The sequence below is a fragment of the Haliotis cracherodii genome, unplaced genomic scaffold (assembly GCF_022045235.1).
Source record: "Haliotis cracherodii isolate W230 unplaced genomic scaffold, xgHalCrac1.p SCAF_19, whole genome shotgun sequence".
Classification (NCBI taxonomy): Eukaryota; Metazoa; Mollusca; class Gastropoda; order Lepetellida; family Haliotidae; genus Haliotis; species Haliotis cracherodii.
The window spans coordinates 993,911-1,017,959 of NW_027266274.1; the positions used below are offsets into that span (position 1 = coordinate 993,911).

The 24,049-nt window shown below is 41.4% G+C and overlaps 1 protein-coding gene across 5 annotated transcripts in view; it reads left to right on the plus strand.

Moving 5' to 3' along the window:
- LOC139466653 (CWF19-like protein 1) overlaps positions 1-24,049 on the plus strand; it is a 411,301-nt gene that overhangs the window by 141,505 nt on the left and 245,747 nt on the right. For all 5 annotated transcript variants that reach the window (XM_071248237.1, XM_071248241.1, XM_071248239.1 and 2 more), the window contains exon 5: positions 14,807-15,024. In XM_071248237.1, the coding sequence (XP_071104338.1) occupies positions 14,807-15,024 (218 nt within the window). The remainder of the gene's footprint in view (positions 1-14,806; positions 15,025-24,049) is intronic.

Genomic DNA, 24,049 nt, shown 5'->3' on the forward strand with positions numbered 1-24,049 from the left:
ACAGAACCTCTATTAGTCCAGCGTTCTAAAGTTTCTTGTATCCTCTGAATTGATGTATCTAATGATGCGTTTATAGTATCGGATTCGGTTATAACTTCTTGATTGCTACAGAAATATGGTTCGGTATATTCGGTGCTATCGTCTGCGCTACTTTTACTCAATAACATTTTAATCGTCAGCTGGTATTTTATACTATGTAAATCATCTAACTCCTCGTTAATTTTACTCGATATGATGGGCTTAATATCGTTAACATCCATGTTGGAATTAATATCCATCTTCCAACCTCTTAGATATTTACCAACGCCAGGGGATGTGGGTACAAATATTAATTCTTGTTGTTGTTGATTATTATCAACATCATTATGTTCAACATCATTATCAATATCTAGTAAAGCGATCAATTCAGCTCTTCTCATTCGAGAATAACCTCTCAGCCCACTGTTTTTAGCTTGAGCTTTGAGTTCTCTAACAGTCTAGGGTTTGTTGTATTCCAAACCGAGTAAGGTATATCCACGTAGACCACTTTGCTTTGCCATAGCCTTCAACTCTCTGACAAAAACCATTGAGGTTGAATGGTATATGCAAAATGAGACAAATGTCGAATTGGTTGTTTTTCATATATCTAAATATGTATTCTCCCCGACCTATTCCTCTCATTGATGTAATCTCTCTTCCTAGCATAAATAATCTGGTTCCTGACCCTATCAGCACCGTGTTCCTTACATAAACAATAACGACCTTTGACCCCTATCCCGCATACAGAACACGTATAGTTTATGTTTCCGCGCCTGATGTAATAATTGTGTATGCCGCAGTAAATATCAACACAGCGTCGGTTACATAGTTTTTTTCACCATGAGTGTAAATCTGCAATGATTCATGGTTTATACATCTATCATATCATTTGTCTAAATGCAAATCACATCTCCAATATTGATTAGGCAGTCAGCCAACGCTATTTATAGATTAGCTAACTAGTCATGGTATAGCTGAAAATCAGTACAGCAGATAACCCCATTATCACAAATGCGACCTCGCGGTCTTTCTGAGCCTCTGACGGTGTATAAAACTGACTCATTGTTGGTCTCGGCATTGGGTCAAATTTTTTCCCATAAACGAGGAAGTATTCATGCATGGCACAATCTTAATGTCCTATTTCTAGCCCATTGTGTCTGAGCTTTTTCTAGTTGTTCTAAAGCTTTATTATGTCTTTTCTGCTCCGAACCTCTCATACTAGAAAATAAAAAATTACTCCCCGAAAAAGCTAGAGCATTAACAATAGCTCCAAAGACCATCATCGCAATTGTTGCCATATTTAATAATATAAAATATTCAAATTATTACTTACTAATTACTTCGTTATGTCATCCGGGATAAGTTTCTGTTTGATGAGCATATCTATTGTAGCCATAGATAATCCAATATCCAGAATCATCATACCGATATCAAATCCATTAAAATCTAGCTTGGGATTTGTGGCTTTAGTAATCTTTTTTGCTATACGGGCATAGCCAATGGCCAAGCCGGTGACCACCGCTGAATGATACGTTGCGTTTACCAACATTTTACCGTCTGTAACTGGAGTAGTCATGCTTCTTATAGCATTATATGGGGGCTAACCTCTAATTGAACTTGTTGTTGTGGCTTCAGGGGTGATGTTTTCTCTTTTCCGGTCTTATAAAAGAACCATACAGCCGCTATACCAACAACTCCTACTAGTGTCCATGTTTTAATCGGATTAATATTTGAATTATTTATTAATTTTGCTTTGCGCGCCAGCCCTCCCTTTCTTCCTGTGGCTATTTTCAAAGGATTCTTTGTCACTCTGGCTTTTAGTATTTTCTCATTCACATGTGGTGGTTCCTCATTCACTATCTGTTGTGGTGTCACATGTTGTTGCGTTTCCGCAATCTGTTGTGGTTGTGCAGTTATTTCCTCGTTCACAATCTGTTGTGGTGTCACCTGTTGAGTCTCCATTATTATTAAGTGGGCACGTATGTTTAAATTGACAATACCTAGCAGTTATTAAAGCTGTGGTGAACGGAGCTAAGAACATTCCGTATCTATGATAAAACTCACAGCTCACTGAGCTTATAGCGTGTTCGATGAATGGGTCTTTCTCGAGAGATTCGCATAAATACATGCGATGTTCTGCCGGGATAGGGGGAAACGTACTAGCTACGACTGTGTATAGTTGTAATATAGCCGACCCTATCGTTTTTAGTCATGGTAGCTCCCAGTCTAGACTCATAACGCGCATACAGTTTTTTAATCTCTTCGTCGGTCATGTTATCAATTTTTTCGATGGTATAATTTTCCCCAAAATATTGGGAACATTTTCCACCGGCTACCGAGTCTTTCTCTATGTTTATCTAAAGATTTATCAACATTTTGATCTGCATCAGATTCTTTGAGCATTTGTTTGATGAGTTCGTCGCATTCCATAATGTAATACCTAAGGAGATATTTAAGTCTAACATAATATAATATGACATACCCAATACAACCCGTATTAATGAACTGTTGCGAAAGAATGATGATTTCGAGCCACATTTTATGTCATATTAACCTCTAATGTTCAATTTGCTACATTTTTGCTACATTTTGCTACAATTTTGCCACATTTTGCTAAGCAATTGCATAAGCAGCTGGTTGATTGTTTTTTAAATACGAGTTTACAGTGCTTCGTTGCCGATAACAGTTTTCTGACTTTATCTCGTTTGTTATCTGTATAGTGACACCTTCGCTAGCATTTTCTATTCTTCTACCACTGCCGTGTAGTTGGTCATCATCCATTGTTCGCATGTCGAGCCATAGCGCGTACTTCGTGGTGAGGTATTCACCCATCGATACACTCCCGAGAGACAGATCTTTCACGACCGCGATAACTTCTGGGCTTCATTTTATAGAAGGAAGTCTTTTAATCTCATCCCACTGGTGATACGCTAGCATTCCTTGGCTATATAGTTGATTAGGAACACCCTCGATAGTCAATTCTACTTTTGTAATCTTGGGATTGTAGAACTTCTCTGTATTTCTTTTAAATGCATCGGAGGGGTCCTCGAACAACATTAAAATACACTTCAACGATCTCGTGGGGACGTTTAGATTGATCTTCCACATCGTATCTTTTTTGTCCCTCGTGATCTTTCGGTGTCGCAGCACGCGATCGTACAAAATGGCTAAACTTCCGGTATAATGGTTACGAATTTGTCTGGCTTATTCGGGATATGTTATCATATCTTACTCCAGCGAGATATTGTCAATGGAATAGCTAGCATCTTCACCGGTTTTGATTACTCTACCGTAGTCATTAAAAGTGAGTTCATATTCTAACCTATCGCCTAGGGATGCTTGATAAAAGGGCATGTGGGAATCTAGTAATTCAAAGTCTAGGGGAACATAGAATCGGTTACCTAATGCGTCGGCAACGGCCTTATCTTTTACGACGGTACTATCACCATTTTCAGCGCCTATGCGCAGTCTCAATGTGTTCTGATTACAAATACCTTGGTATTGTAAGTTTTCCCGCTCTTTATCCGTTCTCCAGAGATCAATGTAACAATAGTATACATCGCTATCGTCGATACTCAAAACCTCATTACCGCTAATTTTAATCACGATTTTCTTAATGATAGCACGACCTATGTTCTGAACGGGCTCCCTGTTAACGTCGGTAGAAGTCAAAATAATCGTAAATGCTAGTCGGACAGTTCCGGGAACTAACACATCGTGTGCGCTGAGATTAGGAAAGCAAACCAGAAGCGTTTGATTCTGATCGATGGTACTAGGGTTATTAGTTATAGTTACAGACTGACGAATTGCTTTGACCCCTAATGGATCTCGAAGTCTACGTTGTGGGTTTAACTTGCGTCCGTATTGCGAAGACATTGTTATATTGAAATTATATAGCCATATCTTTAATATAGAAATGACTGATTTTGATCTAGATAACATAACTGATACTAGTACAATCGAAGAGGGTACTGATGAAACCAGCTTTGGTGGCCCGACTCTTATGGATGAACTTGTACAATCATCCGTTGATGGTTATTACGATGCCTTTGAAGATGTTAGTCCTATTGTTCGTGACAATTCAAAGTTTATGGTGGTTAGAAAAGATGGAAAAGGAATATTGCAACTGCGTAGCGCTCCGGATATTGATATTTTTAATCCTCGTACTAGTAAGCCCCTAGCCTTGTCTACGATAGCTGCTAAACACGGCATCGGTATTGTTCGTGATGAATTAGGTTTTGTGGACTACTCACGACGAGAAAAACTTCCCGCGAAGACTACTAAGGCTCTTCAGACTGTGGGTGATAACATACATAATTTGGAGGCTTCCTCGGACGGGTACGGAGAAATCTTGGCTACCATTGATGATCCTCAGTTACAGGTATCGCCATCCTTGGACTTCCGTATTAGGGAATTACGAGGTCTTGACAAGGAAATGCAAACAATGCGGGGAGCACTCATCAATAATATGGCTAAGATATCTGAAATCGACAAGCATATAGTTTATGAGAAAACAAAACTTGAAGAGGCGGGTGATGAGTTCAGTAGACGTCGCATTGCAGAAAGATTGCGTAACTTAGAAGACGAAAGATCAGCCCACCTCGAAGCTGCTTCCAGTAATAGAGAGGCACTTCGTTCGCAAATCAGTCGAATTCGAGAAACTACTGAACAAGTCATCAACGATGACACTAAACTGGCCGATAAAATTAAAACATTGTTCAGAGAACAGGGAATAACAATTGCCAGTATTTTAACCGCGTTGGGATTTATTATATCGACTTTAACTCTCGCGTTAACCGGTGGTACAGGTGGTACAGGTTGTAGTCCACCGCCTACGTCGGATGGTATAAAAGAGTGGATAAAAAAGCATTTAAAAGCATTAGGTTCAGCACTGGGAAAGCTCGCTGAGAAAGCCGCGGCTGCACTTCCCGGTATAATAGGGAGTGTTGTTTCCTGGCTATTGAATTTATTAGCAAAGACCACCACTTGGCTTAGTCAAAACTTGTGGGGGTTGATCGTAGCAATTGCAGGGCTGTTGTACGTATCCGCTAAAAACTATTTAACCAAATCAGTTCGCTAAGAACTATTCAACCAAATCATGAGTAAACAAGCCACGACTCCACCTAATACAAGGGCTGTTTTTTCATCGATATGTTGTTGATTTTTAGCCGCAATATGCGGTGGCACTTGTGGTTGTGCGTCAGTAGATGTTTGTGAAACATGTGGTGTCTGTGGCTTGACTATTCCCGTTTCGCCTGTGATTGTTTGCCTTATTAATTCTATGTTAATATCTGAATTTATACCTGGTTTTTGTTGATCAGTAGCAATAACAATTTTATTATTATAGCCTATCACTTGACCGATCTTAAGTTCCATATTACTCGGAGACATGTATAGTCCCGGCGCATAAACGTAGTCCACTTTGGATTGAGCGTACTGTAATACATCTTGATAACGTTTTATAGACGATGGTATGTCAACTGGTGAATTAATGGCATCCTCCACGTTTGCGACAAACTGTTTTTGCGCATCGAGCGCTATCCCAGAACCAATAATGGACGTTCGTGTTTGCGATTGTGCACCGAGAATTGCCCATACATAAGTTCTTATCGATTTATTAAATCTTACAACTCCTGGGTTAGTAAAATTATTTTCTGTTTCATCATTAAGAAATTCATTCCAAGCATTTGCGGTATCGTTCATTTGTATAAATTTCGTAACAATATAAGCCAAACCACCCTTAAAACTCATAAGAGAACCTCTCCATTCGTTACTCGAAAGTTCCAAGCCATGATAAAGATTATGCATTCTTACAAAAAGATTGTTTTTCTGTAATAACTTAAATGGATCGAATGGTTGATGAGTTTTTTTAACTAAATCATAGCTGACTTCTTTAACAGTTCTTTGTCCGCTGTACGGAACACCTAGACCATGGTTTGCTCCTTTAATGCGCCAATCTTTACTCATAGAAACATTAAATTCATTACAAATACGCTCAAAGGCCCTCTTATCATAATGATTATTTGTGGAATTCCACGCTGGATCCAGCGGTAATGGAGCACTAATTTCTTTAAGTATACGTCTAATCTGATAGTACACGTGAAATGTTATAACAGACTTATTTAGCATATATCCTGGAGCATAAAGAGATACGCCACATCCCGTTGTGGCACACCATATGGCAAAGTTTAACTGATTCTGCCAAAATTGCATCGGATTGTGAAACCAATCGTGCACCATTTTATCGCTAGTTGCCGTGACTCTATACTTTTCAAAGATATCGGGGAATTTAACGAAAAATTCATAACCAGAGGCAGTTACTATAATCGACTGATTAGTAATGTATCTCGATTTCATATTTAAGTTATGATATAATATCATTGTATATCTAATATGTATGTTACACTCCCGGGAATAACAAATGGTCAGTCTATTGAACTGCTTCATACTATCGATAACTCGGATGGACAACTCGAAGTCGCTCTATGCGATGTAACGTATTACCCGCTTTGGACCAATATAACTGCTGCGAAAAGAAATAATGAGATGTTGGTATTTGGTGAAAAAAATATTATTAAAAATTCCATTACTATACCTGATGGGTATTACAGCGTATGCTCACTCAATGATGAAATTTTTAAGCCTAATGGAATGAGTCTCACACAAAATGAGTCAAATGGGACAGTGAAAATATACACTGGAGAAAAAGGTATTGTATTCATTGACGAGAACTTAGCAATTACACTTGGATTTGGACAGTCAGTAACATTACCACCCAACAAAACAGTGAATGTATATATATTGCCTGATTTAGTTCCCTATAAAGAGTTGTGCATCCATCTTGATCAAATAAGCACAACGGATAATATTCAACTAGAAAGTCCTTCAACTCTGCTCAGATCTATTCCAGTGAAAAATGAAAAATATAATAGCAGTAGAACGGAATCTTTCTCAACATTACAATATAAAAAATTAAAGCGTGGTATTATTTCAGACCTTAAAATTTCTGTATTAGATGTAAAACACCAACCTGTACATATAGGATACTTAAGTGTAAATAATGGTTGATGCATTAGGCCCTGGAACGCTCAGACAATGTAATACAATTGTGCTTTCCGATCTCGGAGACACAGAAGGATTCGGTAAACCTGGTACCGATGGTAAGTTATACGCTTTAAACTTACACGATAATGTATACAAGCGGAAAGAAGTTACATTCACGGGTAATCTAGAAGATTTTAGCGATGTCGACATTAGTAGACTCATTAAAAACACTTCGTACAATATTACTCGCAATGGCGAGAATAAATGGACTATGGTCGAAGCAAACATTCGAAGCTATTGAATATCGTCATTACGTCATTACGGGGTATCGTCATTACCCCACCTTACAAAATGTTAGTTTAAATTTGGTTACTGAATTCGATGATATTAAAGTTAACTTGAGTGCAATACCTAATATTTCTACTCTTATTATTAAAGTCTTGTTCGGAGATGCATCGGAAGATGCCTTAGAAATATTTCCAGGTTTCCAAGATACTTAAGACACAGAAGGATTCGGTAAACCTGGTACCGATGGTAAGTTATACGCTTTAAACTTACACGATAATGTATACAAGCGGAAAGAAGTTACATTCACGGGTAATCTAGAAGATTTTAGCGATGTCGACATTAGTAGACTCATTAAAAACACTTCGTACAATATTACTCGCAACGGCGAGAATAAATGGACTATGGTCGAAGCAAACATTCGAAGCTATTGAATATCGTCATTACCCCACCTTATGTGATGATGGGTAAGGGACATAATTTAACTAAGATAATAAATAGTGGCATCGTACTCGCGGCTTATATCCCGTCAAAACGAAAAAGTGTGTTAGTCACTCCCCTACCAGAATACCCAGGTCATATGTTATATAGTTGTCTGGCCTTACAAAATGTTAGTTTAAATTTGGTTACTGAATTCGATGATATTAAAGTTAACTTGAGTGCAATACCTAATATTTCTACTCTTATTATTAAAGTCTTGTTCGGAGATGCATCGGAAGATGCCTTAGAAATATTTCCAGGTCTATCGATTAAATGGAAACACGAGCGTCGACGTTGTAGTATTATTCATGTCGGAGCATCACCCGTTGCAACCCTCGATGGGGTCCAAATTATTAAAAGAGATAGTATTTCTCTTACTAAGTTATTCTTGCCGTATAATATACATTTGATAAGGTTGATGTATACTCTCAAAACATTTAAGCAAGACCAATTAAAGACTATTGTATAACCGTAATATACACTATGAGTTTATATCCGGCGCTCGATGAGGCATTTGAAAAGATGGATACCGCGCTTGTAGCAGCTGGCATGGGACTCGGTGTAGCAGGTGCTGGTTTATTATCAATTATAATCGCCGTGCCTATCGTGCTCGGCATGGAAATAGCAGCTGGAGTCTCGGGACTGGCAGGAATAGCGATAAAATTCATTTCTCGTAGGTTGCAAAAGAAAGCATTAAAACACGATAGTATTCGGATACTCGCCGAAGCAAAGTTGAACAGCATTGAGGATCATATTTCGACAGCAATGGTCGATTGTAAGATATCCGAGGATGAGTTTCGTTTAGTGCTGTCGGAACTCACCAAATACAACGCAATGAAGCAGGAGATTCGATCCAATTCTCGTAAGACCAGTGGTATTAGCGAAGACGAGAAAAAAAAGTTCATAGAACAGGGGAGACAACAAGCGCATCAATTATTCCAAGCCAAAACCAAAGAACTGGTTGGAGATTAAAAATAGATTGCTTACTATCGTTAGATCACATTTAGACAAATGCTTACATAAATATATAATAATGGAGACAACAATCGAAAAAGCTATTAAATGGAGAGAATTACCACAAGGTTTTTATTATATCATTGATGTCAAACCAACCAAATACGGTTATCAATTGTTTCTTATCAATTTCCAAGAAGTGTGTAGTTATATAGTCTGGTCTCCTAATAAAATGAATGAAGAACTTAATAAAAAGGTTGAATATCGCTTTATTGATAAAAATAATAAAGAATATTTTCATTACCATTAAGGCTCATCTGAACTAATGATTGGTTCCAGGTGGTGGTGAGCTAGAGTCAATTTAGTTTAATCTCATGACTATCGTTGAATCGCATCAGTGTTTACACATAAAAAATTCCATCTGTAGTAGCAGTATAGGTATATAAATCTGGCTCCAGTGGAGTTGCGGCAGAACCCCCATTACCTATACTACTTGCCCAGACAGAAGCGCGGTCCTGTGGCTATGAAATCCTTCCACATCCTCCTTACTCTCCTGACCTTGCACCATCTGACTTCCACCTCTTTCCAACCATGAAGGGGGCGGTCGGGTAGCCCAGTGGTTAAAGCATTCGCTTGTCACGCCGAAGACCCTGGTTCGATTCCCGACCTGGGTACAATGTGTGAAGCCCATTTCTGGTGTGCCCCGCCGTGATATTGCTGGAATATTGCTAAAAGCGGCGTAAAACCATATTCACTCACTCCAACCATGAAGTCATTTTTGAAGGGAAAACGTTTCACAGATGATGAAACACAGATTTCTGAAGTCAAGTCCTGGTTTGAGATGCAAAATGAGGGCTTTTACAAGCGAGGTCTCCATAGTTGCATAAAACGATGGGAGAAGTGTGTAACTCTTGGTGGTTCCTATGTGGAGAAAGACTAATACCTGTGCAAAGTTTTATTTTACTAGGTCCATCGGAAGTGGGTCAGGGGAAATCTTTAATGAACACCCCTCGTATATGGTATGTGTTTTTTACCCAAGTACATGTACATACATCAACTGTTGATGATAGAGTGACCTTCCTTGGTTCTTTTTATTCCAAACTCCAACTCATTGCTTGAAAGCTTTGTTACCATCCCGCTCTGCTTTGGGGAGCTTATTTACCAGGCTTTTATGTGATTAATCACTTCAGGCAATGAACACGTTATACATCACTTTCGAGGTAGCAGTTTCTAGAAGGCTAGCTGTACCTATATAAGAGAGACGAGGGCGATTCAAGGTCTCCTCCTACAACTTGGCTTGTGACTTATTGTCCCCCACCGCGCGAAAGCGCGAAGCGGGGGATATAGTATTCACGACCGTCCGTACGTCCCACCTGTTTGTTGCCGCGATATCTCAAGAACTAAACACTGGATTGTCTTCATATTTGGAACTATGGTGTATATACAGACTCCGCAGACACCAGTCGGTTTTGGTGACCTTGACCCCATTTTCAAGATCACAGCAGGCATATCCGCTTTTGGAGTTTGAAAACGGTGTTGCCGAGATATCTCAAGAACTGATCTCTGGATTGTCTTCATATTTGGTACTAGGGTGTATATACAGACTCCGCAGACACCAGTCGGTTTTGGTGACATTGACCCCATTTTCAAGGTCACAGCAGGTAAATCTGCTTTTGGAGTTGGAAAACGGTGTTGCCGCGATATCTCAAGAACTAATCGCAGGATTGTCTTCATGTTTGCAACTATTGTGTATATACAGACACCGCAGACACCAGTCAGTTTTGGTGACCTTGACCCCATTTTCAAGGTCACAGCAGGCAAATCTGCTTTTGGAGTTTGAAAACAGTGTTGCCGCGATATCTCAAGAACTAAACACTGGATTGTTTTCATATTTGGAACTATGGTGTATATACAGACTCCGCAGACACCAGTCGGTTTTGGTGACCTTGACCCCATTTTCAAGGTCACAGCAGGCAAATCTGCTTTTGGAGTTGGAAAACGGTGTTGCCGTGATATCTCAAGAACTAATCTCTGGATTGTCTTAATATTTGGAACTATGGTGTATTTACAGACACTGCAGACACCAGCCGGTTTTGGTGACATTGACACCATTTTCAAGCTCACAGCAGGCAAATCTGCTTTTGGAGTTTGAAAACGGTGTTGCCGTGATATCTCAAGAACTAATCTCTGGATTGTCTTAATATTTGGAACTATGGTGTATATACAGACACTGCAGACACCAGTCGGTTTTGGTGACATTGACACCATTTTCAAGCTCACAGCAGGCAAATCTGCTTTTGGAGTTTGAAAACGGTGTTGCCGTGATATCTCAAGAACTAATCGCTGGATTGTCTTCATATTTGGTACTATGGTGTATATACAGGCGGGGGACATTTCGTCACTTCTGTGACAAATACTTGTCTACTTAATTTTCACTGCTCCGCTATTTTGCCTGTTAGGGGTTTCTGTTGGGTCAAAATGGAGTCTCCCTCTACTCCCATCTGCAAGAAGTGTGGTCGATTCATGACCACAGGAGATCCTCATCTTATCTGCACCGACCAGACAACTATCCAGCCAGTGAACCAGCCAGTACAACCAACTGATCAGCCATACGGCCTATCGACCGATCAGCCGACCGATCAGCAGCCCAACCAGCCATCCGACCAGCCGGGTACACGCCTGCAGACTTTTGCCTACCATGATACTAGGACAGATAGACGTTCGCTTGGGTCCCAGCAGGGTATCGCAAGGCCAAACTTCCCAGCCAAGACACCGTACAGTCACTGCACGGCACCCACCGACCAGCCTTCCACACAGCCAACCGTAAAGACACCATACAATCGCCACACAGAATTCAGGATAATCCAAACGGCCGACCAGCCATTCACCCAGCTAACCATTATGACACCATACGGGTACCATACAGACTCCACAGCTAATCCTTCTACCGTCTAGTCGATTGGCCTATCATATGATCTTCATCAGCAGAGGGCACACTCGCCAGATGCACGGACCACACGGGACTGTCCAGCCGAACATTATACCAACCGAGAGGAGGATCACTGTTCGGGCAGCCATCACAAGCTGCACGGACTATGATCATACAGGAATTCTGGACACTGACAGAAGATGAACCGCTTGGGGATTATGTGGCGGACTACCATGATTATCCAACCCCCATGGGAGCTACCCACGGTCACCCGGAGGTGGAAGCAGAGTACTTTAAAGATACCAATCAGGCTGACAACTAACCCCAGCAGGATTATACGGTTTGTTTAGAAATAGCAGACAAGGAACATGCTCATTTCAAAGTTGTCAGTAAATGTTTGGCGACATTTCGACTTAAAAGAGCTGAAAACTTATGGAAAGTTTGGAGAAAACTTTTCCATCAGTCGGCGCTATAATATCAGTGTAAAATATGAGGGAGGAATGAGTAATTTGTCCATGAACATGCTTAGGCACATCCAGCAATGCTTTCACAATATATTGCAGTATGTATTGCAGTACAGAGAGATGTATCACACTATATACAAAATTTGTGGCAATACACAGCCCTATGTCTTTCAAAAATAATAGCGACTCTGATACCAGTGGGAGGGTGCTTTTTGTCATACTCCAAAAATTGGAAACAAGGAATGCCTGACCCCTGGATTCTAGACGTCGTGGCTCATGTATACAAGCTGTACTTCAAGAAACATCCTGTCTTGTAGACCCAAGCCGTCAGACACACATTTCATCTAGTCCGAGCGAAGCTAGCGGCAGCAGATCTGGCTGGCAGCTACTGAAAAATCAAGCCATTCGGAGACAAGCAGAGACCAACAACACCAAGGGCTTTTATTCTCCGGTATTCCTAGTCATGAAGAAGAATACAGCTGACATGAGGATGACAATCGACCTAAAGATTCTCAACAAAAGATACCTGCTACCTCCGCCAAAATTCCAGATGGAATCCGTACTGCAGTTATGGTCGACTTTGAACACAAGAGACGACTCATCAGCTTCGATCTACAGGATACCTATCTTAACATCCCGATACACCCATTGTCACGCAAATATCTACGCTTTGCAATCACTGGGCGACGTTACAAATTCCAGGTCTTACCATTTGGATATCAATAGCCCCTTGGCTATTCACCAGGATTATAGCACCCGTCATCAAGTTTGCCCGTCTCCAGCTAGTTCCAGCTGCATAACTCTGGTTCAAGACATCATATACATTGGAGCAAGATTCCAACTAAACAAGGGATATCTGTGCCCACCAGAGGATCGATTCGTCAAGACTATCACAATGATTAAATCCCTATCAAGTCAACCCAGCAAGTCACTGAGGTGGTGAATGTCTCTTCTAGGCAACTTAACAGGATATGACCTTCAGAGGAAGACTGATGCTACGTCCTCTACAGACATAGATCAATTCACTACAATCCCAGACCCTAGAGTTCAAGACTCAGTTACCTCCCAACTTAGTATGAGACCTGCATTGGTGGAATCACAGAGAACCTGTGATGAACGGCGTCCCCCTGACTTATTCGACACCAGAACACCATCTATTCACAGACGTGTCAGATTCAGGATAGGGAGCCCATATGGACGATCTCAAGTTACAGGGATCATGGAGCACAGGAGAGAAGACCCTTCATATCAACTGCAAGGAAATGGAGGCCATCTATTATGCCATCCTAGCATGGAAGATATGTCTATCTCAATCATCCATCCTCCTAGCCACAGAAAACACCACAGTAGTGGCATACATCCAGAAACAGGGAGGAACCGGATCCAGCTCCCTGATCACTACATGATTGTTTGCCTTAGCACACTCCATAAATTGCCGGATGGAAGCAAGACATATACACGGGAAACTGAGCATCCTTGCCAACAACCTTTCCCGCCAGGGGAGAATAGGGGCAATAGAATGGACCTTACATTCCAAGATCTTTGCTTGGATAACCACGTTATGGGACTCACCTCACCTAGATCTATTTGCCACCTGTCAGAATCATCAACTTCCGGTCTAAGTCAGTCCAGTTCCCAACCCAAGAGCTCGCAGTTCGACGCACTATCGATGGACTGGACGGGTTTACATGCTTACACATTCCCACCTTGGTCTTTCCTAGACAAGGTCATCCACAAGGTGGAGGAGACGGATTGTATGATTATCCTGATAGCACCAATCTGGCCCAGCAAGGCGTGGTTCCCCAGACTTCTAAGACTAATAATGGAAGAGCCTATCCAGTTACCTCTCTGACGAGATCTGTTACGACAACCCAAGTCCAGCATTTTCCATGACAATCTGCCAAGCCTACATCCAACAGCAATTCACGTGAAAGTATCACATATTTGATCGCATCTTGAGACTTTTTTAATTTTCAAGTCCTCAGGGGGAATTTCAGAAGGGAATTATCACGAGTCAGAGAATAATGGTTTCCAGAAGAGAAAACTGTCAATTTACACAGGGAGTTACTTGAGGCAGCTCCCACGGAGTCCTTCTGATATGTTCTGGCAAAGATGTAATAGAGGTAGTAGCTTCGTAAGAATTATCGAACAATAGTTACCATTGTTAATAGTTCTAAGAATACTACCTCATTTACATCAGAAGTACTCCCACCCACCTCTCCAATTCATCTACCCCTGGTGGTTAGATGTGGAAGGAAGTGAGATCCCCGCCATTGCATACATCATAGCTTGATTGGTTACAATGCTTTTGGGGAACAACTAGTTGTGTGTAATTGACAGTGAAGAGGATGTCTGTTGAAAATCTGAAAATTTTAGTTGGTGTGACTGAAGCCAAAATACAGGATTTATGGCACAGATGTAATAGAGGTTGTATTCTTAGAATTATTAACAATGATAACTATTGTTTGATTTTCCTACAACTTTTAAAATATGATTGCAATCTTTCATCTGCTCATGTGCAGTTAATGACCTCAGAGAGAATGGCTGTTCTCATGTACTGTATTGTCTAAATTCATGTTGATACTGCAACAGATATGTATACTTCAGATTGTTGCCTATTTATATCCGACAGGGAGCCGAGGTTGTTATACGGGTAGTTCCGGACTAAAGATAGCATATCTGAGTGGAATCGAAGCCCAACAACAGACACAAGATGCCTGGCAGTTCACCAAAGATGACATCTTGACCCTCACTGGGCCTGTGGCATCAGACAATAACTACAGAGGAATTGATGTCCTTCTCACTTCACAGTGGCCTCAAAGCGTACAGAAATATGCTACTCCATCCCAGGTACCTACTGACAGTGGTGTGGTCATGTAGATCATATTCATAATTAACTTTAGTCAACCCAACAAATCTCAAACACTAACCATTATTAATTTAATTTTTACATACAAATCGACATGTTATGAAAGTAGGCAATGCACATACAAAATGTCATGTGTAGTAAGGGGGATTCACCCGAACACATCGCAGCATCACCATGGTAACTGTCGAATTATTGGGCCATGTATGTGATCCAGTGCACATCGACCTTTCACTACCTGACAATGTCTCATTTTCTTTATTGCCTTATTGTGAAGACATGTTTCTTCAGAGAGGATACATTTTGGGCATGTATTTCCCAAACTGTATTTCCCGAACTGTTTGGCATCGTTTTGAATGTAGCATCTTACAGTAATGGGAAAAAAGGACCAGTTGAGCCTGGCTTGAACCGGGGCAAGCGATGCCGTCACCTTTGTTGTGACTGCTGTGGACTATGTGACAGGTAGGGCTGGGACGAGTAAATTGGGTACTCGTGTCGGGTTGGTCCTGAGTAGGACCCCAGTACCCACAGGACTACCTGGACCCGTGGTTTGTCATGTGATATATGGTTAAATGACAATAACAATAGAATTCCATGGTTACACTGGTACAAGTCACTTATGTTCACATTTCTTTCTGACTATGCACACATTCCTTCTGACTTTTAGATGTTTGAATAAGACAAAGCTTCGGTCAACTTCAGTGTATGCACAATCAGATCGTTTTATACTATATCTAAACACTTTTTGCTGTGCAGGTACCCGGGTAGTAAATTTGGACTCGTCCCAGTGACAGGGCCAGCTAGTGATATGGAAAAATGGAATCAGGAGTCATTGTGTAGGGTTCAGAAGGAAGATGAATCTTTGAAGTGATATGGTCTAAGGTATCGTCAGGTGATCAGAATTTTTGGGAATTTTATTTTCATTGAGGTGTTCTAATGAGAAAGTATCCTCAGTCTGAGTTAAAAGATAGCAATAGCGTGCAGGTCGTGTTTCCAAGGGAATTTATGGATGGTATTCTCAGTTTGGCTCATGAGAGCTTTTTAGCTGGCCATCTTGGTGGGACTAAATCTATTAATGGGTCAGTTCTGATTATTTCTGGGCAGGGATGTACAGTGACATTGTTTGTCAAATTTGTCAAGGGTCAGGAAAACCAAACAAGGCTCATATTCACCCAGCCCCTTCAAAATAGTGCCAATTGTGGGTGAGGCTTTATCAAAGGTCAATATTGACGTAGTATGTCCGTTACCTCAGACTACTCAGGGCAGTCAGTACTTGTTAACAGTGATGTGCATTAATACGAGGTTCCCGGAGGCTATCCCATTGCGTAAGGTCACTGCCGCTGTAGTGACTATAGTACTTCACTATGACAGGGCTGCCAGGACACAAGAGTTGATGTAAAAAGTAAAACCCGGATAGGTGACGAAATAGAATGAGGCGGTTAACCCAAAACTAAAACTGACCTAAGAGCGAATGCGGAACGCAAAAGAGCCGTCTTGTCAGGGGTGATAAACACCAGAGAGGTTGACAGGCCCAGCTTGGCGTATCAGAGAATCAGTGGCGTCGGTGATAGGTGACCTGTTGGGCTACAACCAGGGACAAAAACTGTGAACGCCGGTGACATCTTCCAAGGCTACATCACGAAGGTAGTGGTTGGCAAAGGCGGTGTCCGATTGCCAAGAACAGGCTTCCATGAGTGACTGGATGGAACAGTTATACTGTGAAGAGCCATGATAAATGCGATCGCCCTGATTTCATGTGGGTTGATATCCTTGGGGGAGGGTCCTATCCGGCAGGTTTATAAGCTTGGAGGATGACCGCCCGTAGCGACAGGGAAAAGTATTCCGGCTGACCAACAACTGCTAAGAAGGGCAGACCGGCAGAAAAAAGGTGTTTCCTAGACTTGCGGCAGGCTTTAGATCGTTGTAGAAAACCTTCAGTGACCTAACTGGGCATAATAACGCTCCTCCTCATCCTCGGCAGAAGCCGCATTGGAGCCAGAAATGAGGTGCAATCTCCACACACAGACAATCCTCAATGAACTGTGTGGTAGACAAACAAGTGATGTACCCGAGTTTTGCCTCTTTGAGGAAAGCTGGCGCTGAGGCAGGGTAGAGGAGCGTTGGTGTCGGTGATGTCGACGAAGAAGACAGTGGATGTCGTCTTTGAATGGCGGGGCTGGTGCAAAGCGATATAATACACCGTGATATGCAAGACCAGTCAGCTATGATCCCGAGTAGTGGGTACCCGGTAGCCTATGACGAAGGGGTCAAACAGGCTTGATGAGCCTGAACAGTGAAGATCTGCCAGTTCTGATACAGACGCTGTACACCAGAAGCTTTGTTTCGATGGAAACCCGCAGGTCATCTCTCTGAAAGCATGGCGCTCTAAACGATGGGGCCAGGAGAACTTCGCCAGTCGGCAAGTTGAATCAGACCAAATGTCTATTGGTTGAAAGTTTTCTTCCAGTAAGTTGAACGATAGTCACGATACCGTAGACGTACGGGAGAGCAGCGACAGGAGCAGCGACAATTAAAAGACGTGGTTTCACCTTGCCGAAGCAGAAGATCGGTTGATCTGGGCGCTGGAGGCACCGCAGGCACCGAGAGCGCCAGGAGTGCTGGAGAACTTGAGAGCTTTAGGCGCCGGGAGCACCGGAGAGCTTGAGCCATTAGCGACGTCAGAGGCGCCGGGAGTGCCGGTGGTGCTGCTTCTCGGGAGTGCTGGCGGTGTTGGTAGCGCCGGAGGCGCTGGGAAGCTCGGCCGAGATACTCAGACGCCAGGAGCGCCAAGGACACCGCTGCTGTCAACGTAGATGGCTCAGGAGACAGAAGACCCGTCCCATTACAGGCGTCAACAGAAGGGACAATGTCGTCGATAAAGGTGACGGCAAGGGAGGTGTAGAAAGACCTCAGTCTCCCAGTTGTAAGCCATAAAAGGGGGTCGACGAGCACGTTGAGTGAGATGTGTCCTGGATACTCATATCGAGTTGAAGGAGCATTGTGAAAGTACAGGGTGTCGTACAATCACGGCAGAAGGGGCGGCCCCGACCAGATTTGTTCCTGTGGCAACAAGTGCAGCGAGGCAGAAAATCTGGAATTTAAGCAAAACATAACTTTGTGGCAAAACCACAAAGTATGGGAAGCATAATGTAACTCAAAGACTTTGTATTTTATTGAAGTTTATGAGCACAAACAATTACGCTAAAAGGTAGCGAAAAAGCAAAGATTTAAGCATAAAACATAACCATGTGGCAAAACCACAAAGTACGGGAGGCATAATGTAACTCAAAAACTTTGTATTTTATTGAAGTTTATGAGAGCAAACAATTACGCTAAAAGGAGGCGAAAAGGCAAAACTGTAAGCATAAACATAATACATAAATCTAATGTATTACCCAAGCCAAAGAATGAATTCAAAACCCAGAACACAAGATTATGTGGCCATGTGGTGAATGGCCAAAATGGCGGGAAAGAAACAAAATGGCTGGAACAACATTGCGCCCGTAAATTACTGTGACTAGAGCCACAAACGAGCGATAAACGTTACAAATTACGAATGGGATGACCTAAAAGGTAACAACCCATAAACAGGTAATAATGTAGCAGCATATGATGAATGTAGAAATATGCAAAATATAGAAACAATAAGCTTTAATTTCCACAAGGGATACAAAGTACGTCCGTCAACTAAGCAGTTATGTGTTTTGATGTTACGTCATGACTTCCGGGTCCCATGCCGACTGTGAGAGACACAGCTACCTGTACTGGTACTTTCTTCAGCAGCTGGATCTCACACAGTTCGTCTCTCTGTCAAAAGACAGCAGTAAATGCAATACGGAGTAATGCAGGATAAGTATACAAATGTAAAAAATATATATATTTAGATTTTACTGCTAGGTTGTGCGCTGCCGGGGATGCTTGACAGGAATCTCTAGGTACTTCACCATTTGAATTGGTTTATGGTCATACTCCCTTGAAGTTGGTAAAAGACTAGTGGCTAGGTGATAATCCATCCTAAAATTTGCTGGGCTAAGATAAGGGATAGGCTCTGGCATGCTATCAATTTAGCTGAGCAACACTTGTTCCTGCTAAGTGTAAGGCACTTCAATGCTGGTGACCAAGTGTTACTCTATTTACCCGTCCAAAGGTCCTCCCTTAAAAGCTAAGTATACTCATTCGGAAAAGTATGCAAGTGGTTTTAAGCAAATAGGTAACAAACACGGAACCATAAATTGATACGAGTTTTAGCATGTAGTGAAGCCTGATGGTGTTATCAATAAAAACGCAACATTTAAAACAAATCGCCAAAACGCACCATTTCAATGAATATGTGGGTATCATGCACCCATTTCTCGCGAAATCGAAAATGCATGAACTGTCACGAACTGAAGTGGGTATAAAACTGTGGCTGATTTTTGGACCTACCACTCCTTGGTCAACAATGCCACGCCTAACTCAAATTCAGAGAAACCAGGCTATCGGACGTTTGGAAGCTGGAGAGTCTGTCCAAGATGTTACCCGTCATTTCAACGTTAACATAACCACAATTTACATCGATACAATGCTACACAGACCACAGATGACCTTCCTCGGAGCGGTTGTCCTAGGGTCACCACACCTCGATAAGATCGGCAGATCACCCATCAACACCAGGGACATCCGTTCCCAACTGCAAGTGAAAGTGCTCGACAGACCATAGGAACACATAATCGACACATAAGCCAGGACACTGTGATCCGACGTCTCTGTTCCGACAACCTCAGATGTCGCCAACCAGCACGTCGTCCTGTTCCCCAAGCACGGCATCAACAACCACGACTTCAGTGGGCACAGGGTCATCGCAATTGGCTTCATCGTGAGTGGAGGCGTGTTATCTTCTCTGATGAAAGTCGCCTTTGTGTCTCCCATGCAGATGGAAGAGTCAGAATTTGGCGGCGTCGAGGTGATCGTTTCGCTGACAGAAACGTTGTGGAAAGGGATCCAGCGGGTGGACCTAGTGTCATGATTGGACTTAATGGGAGACGTGGACCCATGTGCTTTCTGAATGTTGGTCAAGTTTGGGGACACGGCGTCCCTGCTCAGCGGGTATATCGACCAAGTGATCCGACCCCACGTTGTTCCATTTTTTGCACAACATCAACAACACATTTTCCAGCAGGACAACGCTCGTCCCCATGTTGCCAGAGCTACCATGGCCTTTCTGCAACAACACAACATCCGTGTTCTACCGTGGCCAGCCCTCAGCCCTGATCCGAACCCCTTCAAACACTTGTTGTATGAGGTTCAAATGTGTCTGCACAATGTGCGCCCAGTCCCTACAACTGAATTCAGTAACCAAATTTAAACTAACATTTTTTTATGCGGGATGACTCAATAACATATGACCTGGGTTTTCTGGCAGGGGAGAGACTAACACACTTTTTATCCCCTGCCAGGTCAGAATGGCCGAAGGGGGATTAGGTCCTGGCGCCGTCCGTCCGTCCGTCTGTCTGTCCGTCCTACAGAGGGTACTTAGCTTGTGAAATCAACTCCTCCTACAGTTTTCAGAGAATATCCCTGACACTCTACACACAAGATGTCGACATGTTGATCATACGCATATCACAGTCCCGTTTCATCTCCACTAATTTTAACCGAGCTACTGTCCCTGTTTTACAGAGCTTCATTTGCCTAATTGTGAGAGAGGGTACTAAGCTTGTGAAATCAACTCCTCCTACAGTTTCCAGAGAATATCCCTGACACTCTACACACAAGATGTCGACATGTTGATGATAGGCATATCGCAGTCCCGTTTCATCTCCACTAATTTTGACAGAGTTACTGCCCCTGTTTTACGGAGCTTCATTTGCCTAATTGTGAGAGAGGGTACTAAGCTTGTGAAATCAACTCCTCCTACAGTTTCCAGAGAATATCCCTGACACTCTACACACAAGACGTCAACATGTTGATGATACGCATATCGCAGTCCTGTTTCATTTCGACTCACAGTTACTGCCCCTGTTTTACGGAGCTTCATTTGACTCATTAAAAAATTCATGTGGAGGATGTTGTGCTCTCAGAGCACTCTTGTTCGTTTTGATGGAATATAAGCCCCGAGTACGATCCCACTATTTATTATCTTAGTTAAATAATGTGCCTCACTCTATATTTGCTTCGACCATAGTCCATTTATTATCGTTGCGAGTAAAATTGTATGAAGTGTTTTTATTGAGTCTACTAATGTCGACATCACTTAAATCTCCTAGATTACCTGTGAATGTAACTTCTTTCCGCTTGTATACATTATCTTGTAAGTGTAAAGCGTATAACTTACCATCGGTACCGGGTTTACCGAATCCTTCTGTGTCTCCGAGATCGGAAAGCACAATTGTATTACATTGTCTGAGTGTTCCAGGGCCTGATGAATCAACCATTATTTATAATATGGAGTGTTACACTTAAGTATCCTATATGTACAGGTTGATGTTTTACATCTAATACAGAAATTTTGAGGTCTGAAATAATACTCTGCTTTAATTTTTTATATTGTAATGTTGAGAAAGATTCCGTTCTACCGCTATTGTATTTTTCTTCTTTGACTGGAATAGCTCTCAGCAGAGTTGAAGGACTTTCGAGTTGAATATTATCCGTTGTACTGATCTGATCAAGATGGATGCACAACTCTTTATAGGGAACTAAATCTGGTAATTTAATTCCATGCAATGTTTTGTTGGTTGGTATTAATATTATTGCACCTCCTATGTAGTTTACTATTCCAAGAGTATATGCTAAGCTCCAATTAATAACTACTTCCTTTTCTCCAGCGTTAAAAATCAGCATCCCATTTGAGTCATTTTGTGTGATAATAACTCCCGAAGGCTTAAAAAAATAATCATTGAGTGAGCATACGCTGTAATACCCATCAGGTATAATAATGGGAGTGTTTTTTCTATTGTCATTATCAATTAGTATTATCTCATTATTATATCTCGGAACCATTTATATTGGTCCACCATGGGAAATATGTTACATCGCATAGGACAACTTCAAGTTGACCAGCTGAGTTATCGATAGTATGAAGCAGTTGAATAGACTGGCCATTTGTTATTCCCGGAAGTGTAACATACATATTATATATACAAAGATACTATACCATAACTAAAATACGAAATCAAACATTATTTATAATATGGAGTGTTACACTCATGTATCCTATATGTACAGGTTGATGTTTTACATCTAATACAGACATTTTGAGGTCTGAAATAATACCCGGCTTTAATTTTTATCCCCCCCCCCCCCCCGGCATATAATACCTGTCTGTCCGTCCGTAATCATTTCCTTTTCCGGGACAGAATTCAAAAACCATTCAGTGTATTTGATTGAAACTTGGCAAATCTATCAGGCACATACTGAAGTGGTGCCTTTTGATATTTGGGGATTTTTCTAATTTTTATTTTTTACAATTTTTATGGAATGAAGTTGGACATAGACTCAATTGGGGATGGGGTTCGTTTCTGGGGCAGATTTCGAAAACCATTCAGTGTATGTGATCGAAACTTGGCAAAGCTATCAGGCACATACTGAAGTGGTGCCTTTTGATGTTTTGGGATTTTTCTAATTTTTATATTTTACAATTTTTATGGAATGAAGTTGGACATAGACTCAATTGGGGATGGGGTTCGTTTCCGGGGCAGAATTCGAAAACCATTCTGTGTATTTGATCGAAACTTGGCAAAGCTATCAGGCACATACTGAAGTGGTGCCTTTTGATATTATTTTTTTTTTACGGATTTTTATTTTTTTACAATTTTTATGGAATGAAGTTGGACATAGACTCAATGGGGGATGGGGTTCATTTCCAGGGCAGAATTCGAAAACCATTCAGTGTATTTGATCGAAACTTGGCAAAGCTATCAGGCACATACCGAAGTGGTGCCTTTTCATTATTATTTTTTTTACAAATTTTTATTTTTTACAGAAAGAAGTTGGACCTAGACTGGATAGGGGGGATATGTCATCTTTCTGATGACTCTTATTTATATTGTAATGATGAGAAAGATTCCGTTCTACCACTATTATATTTTTCATCTTTGACTGGAATAGCTCTCAGTAGAGTTGAAGGACTTTCGAGTTGAATATTATCTGTTGTACTGATCTGATCAAGATGGATGCACAAACCTTTATTGGGAACTAAATCGGGGAATTTAACTCAATGCACTATTTCGTTTGGTGGTATTTTTCCTGTTCTGCCATCAAATCCAAGTGTTTCTGCTATCTTAGCAAGAAGTAAATTCTCTTCTCCAGCGCTTAATTTCAGCATCCCATTCGACTCATTTTGTATGAGACTAATTCCATTAGGCTTAAAAATTTCATCATTGAGTCAACATACGCTGTAATACCCATCAGGTATAGCAATGCGAGTGTGATCAATACCTAATTCACCTATTAAAAACCAATTATTATTTCTCGCAGCATTTATATTGGTCCACCATAGGTAATATGTTTCATCGCATAGGGCAACTTGAAGTTGCCCATCCGCGTTATCGATAGTATGAAGCAGTATTAAATATACAAAGATACTATATCATAACTTAAATATGAAATCAACTTACATTACTAATCAGTCGATTTTAGTAAGTGCCTCTGGTACTAATTTTTGTTGTTGAATTCCCTGATATCTTTGAAAAATACAGGGTCACGGCAACTAGTGATAAAATGGTGCACGATTGGTTTCACAATCCAATGCAATTTTGGCAGAACCAGTTAAACTTTGCCATATGGTGTGCAACAACAGGATGTGGTGTATCTCTTTATGCCCCAGGATTTGAACTAAATAAGTCTGTTTTATCATTTCACGTGTACTATCAGATTAGACGTATTCTTAAAGAAATTAGTGCCCCATTACCGCAGTAGGGAATGTGGAATTCCACAAATAATCCGTACAATAGGTGGGCATTCGAACGTATATGTCAGGAATTTAATGTTTCTACGAGTAAAGATTGGCTGAGTGGAGTTAACCATGGTCTA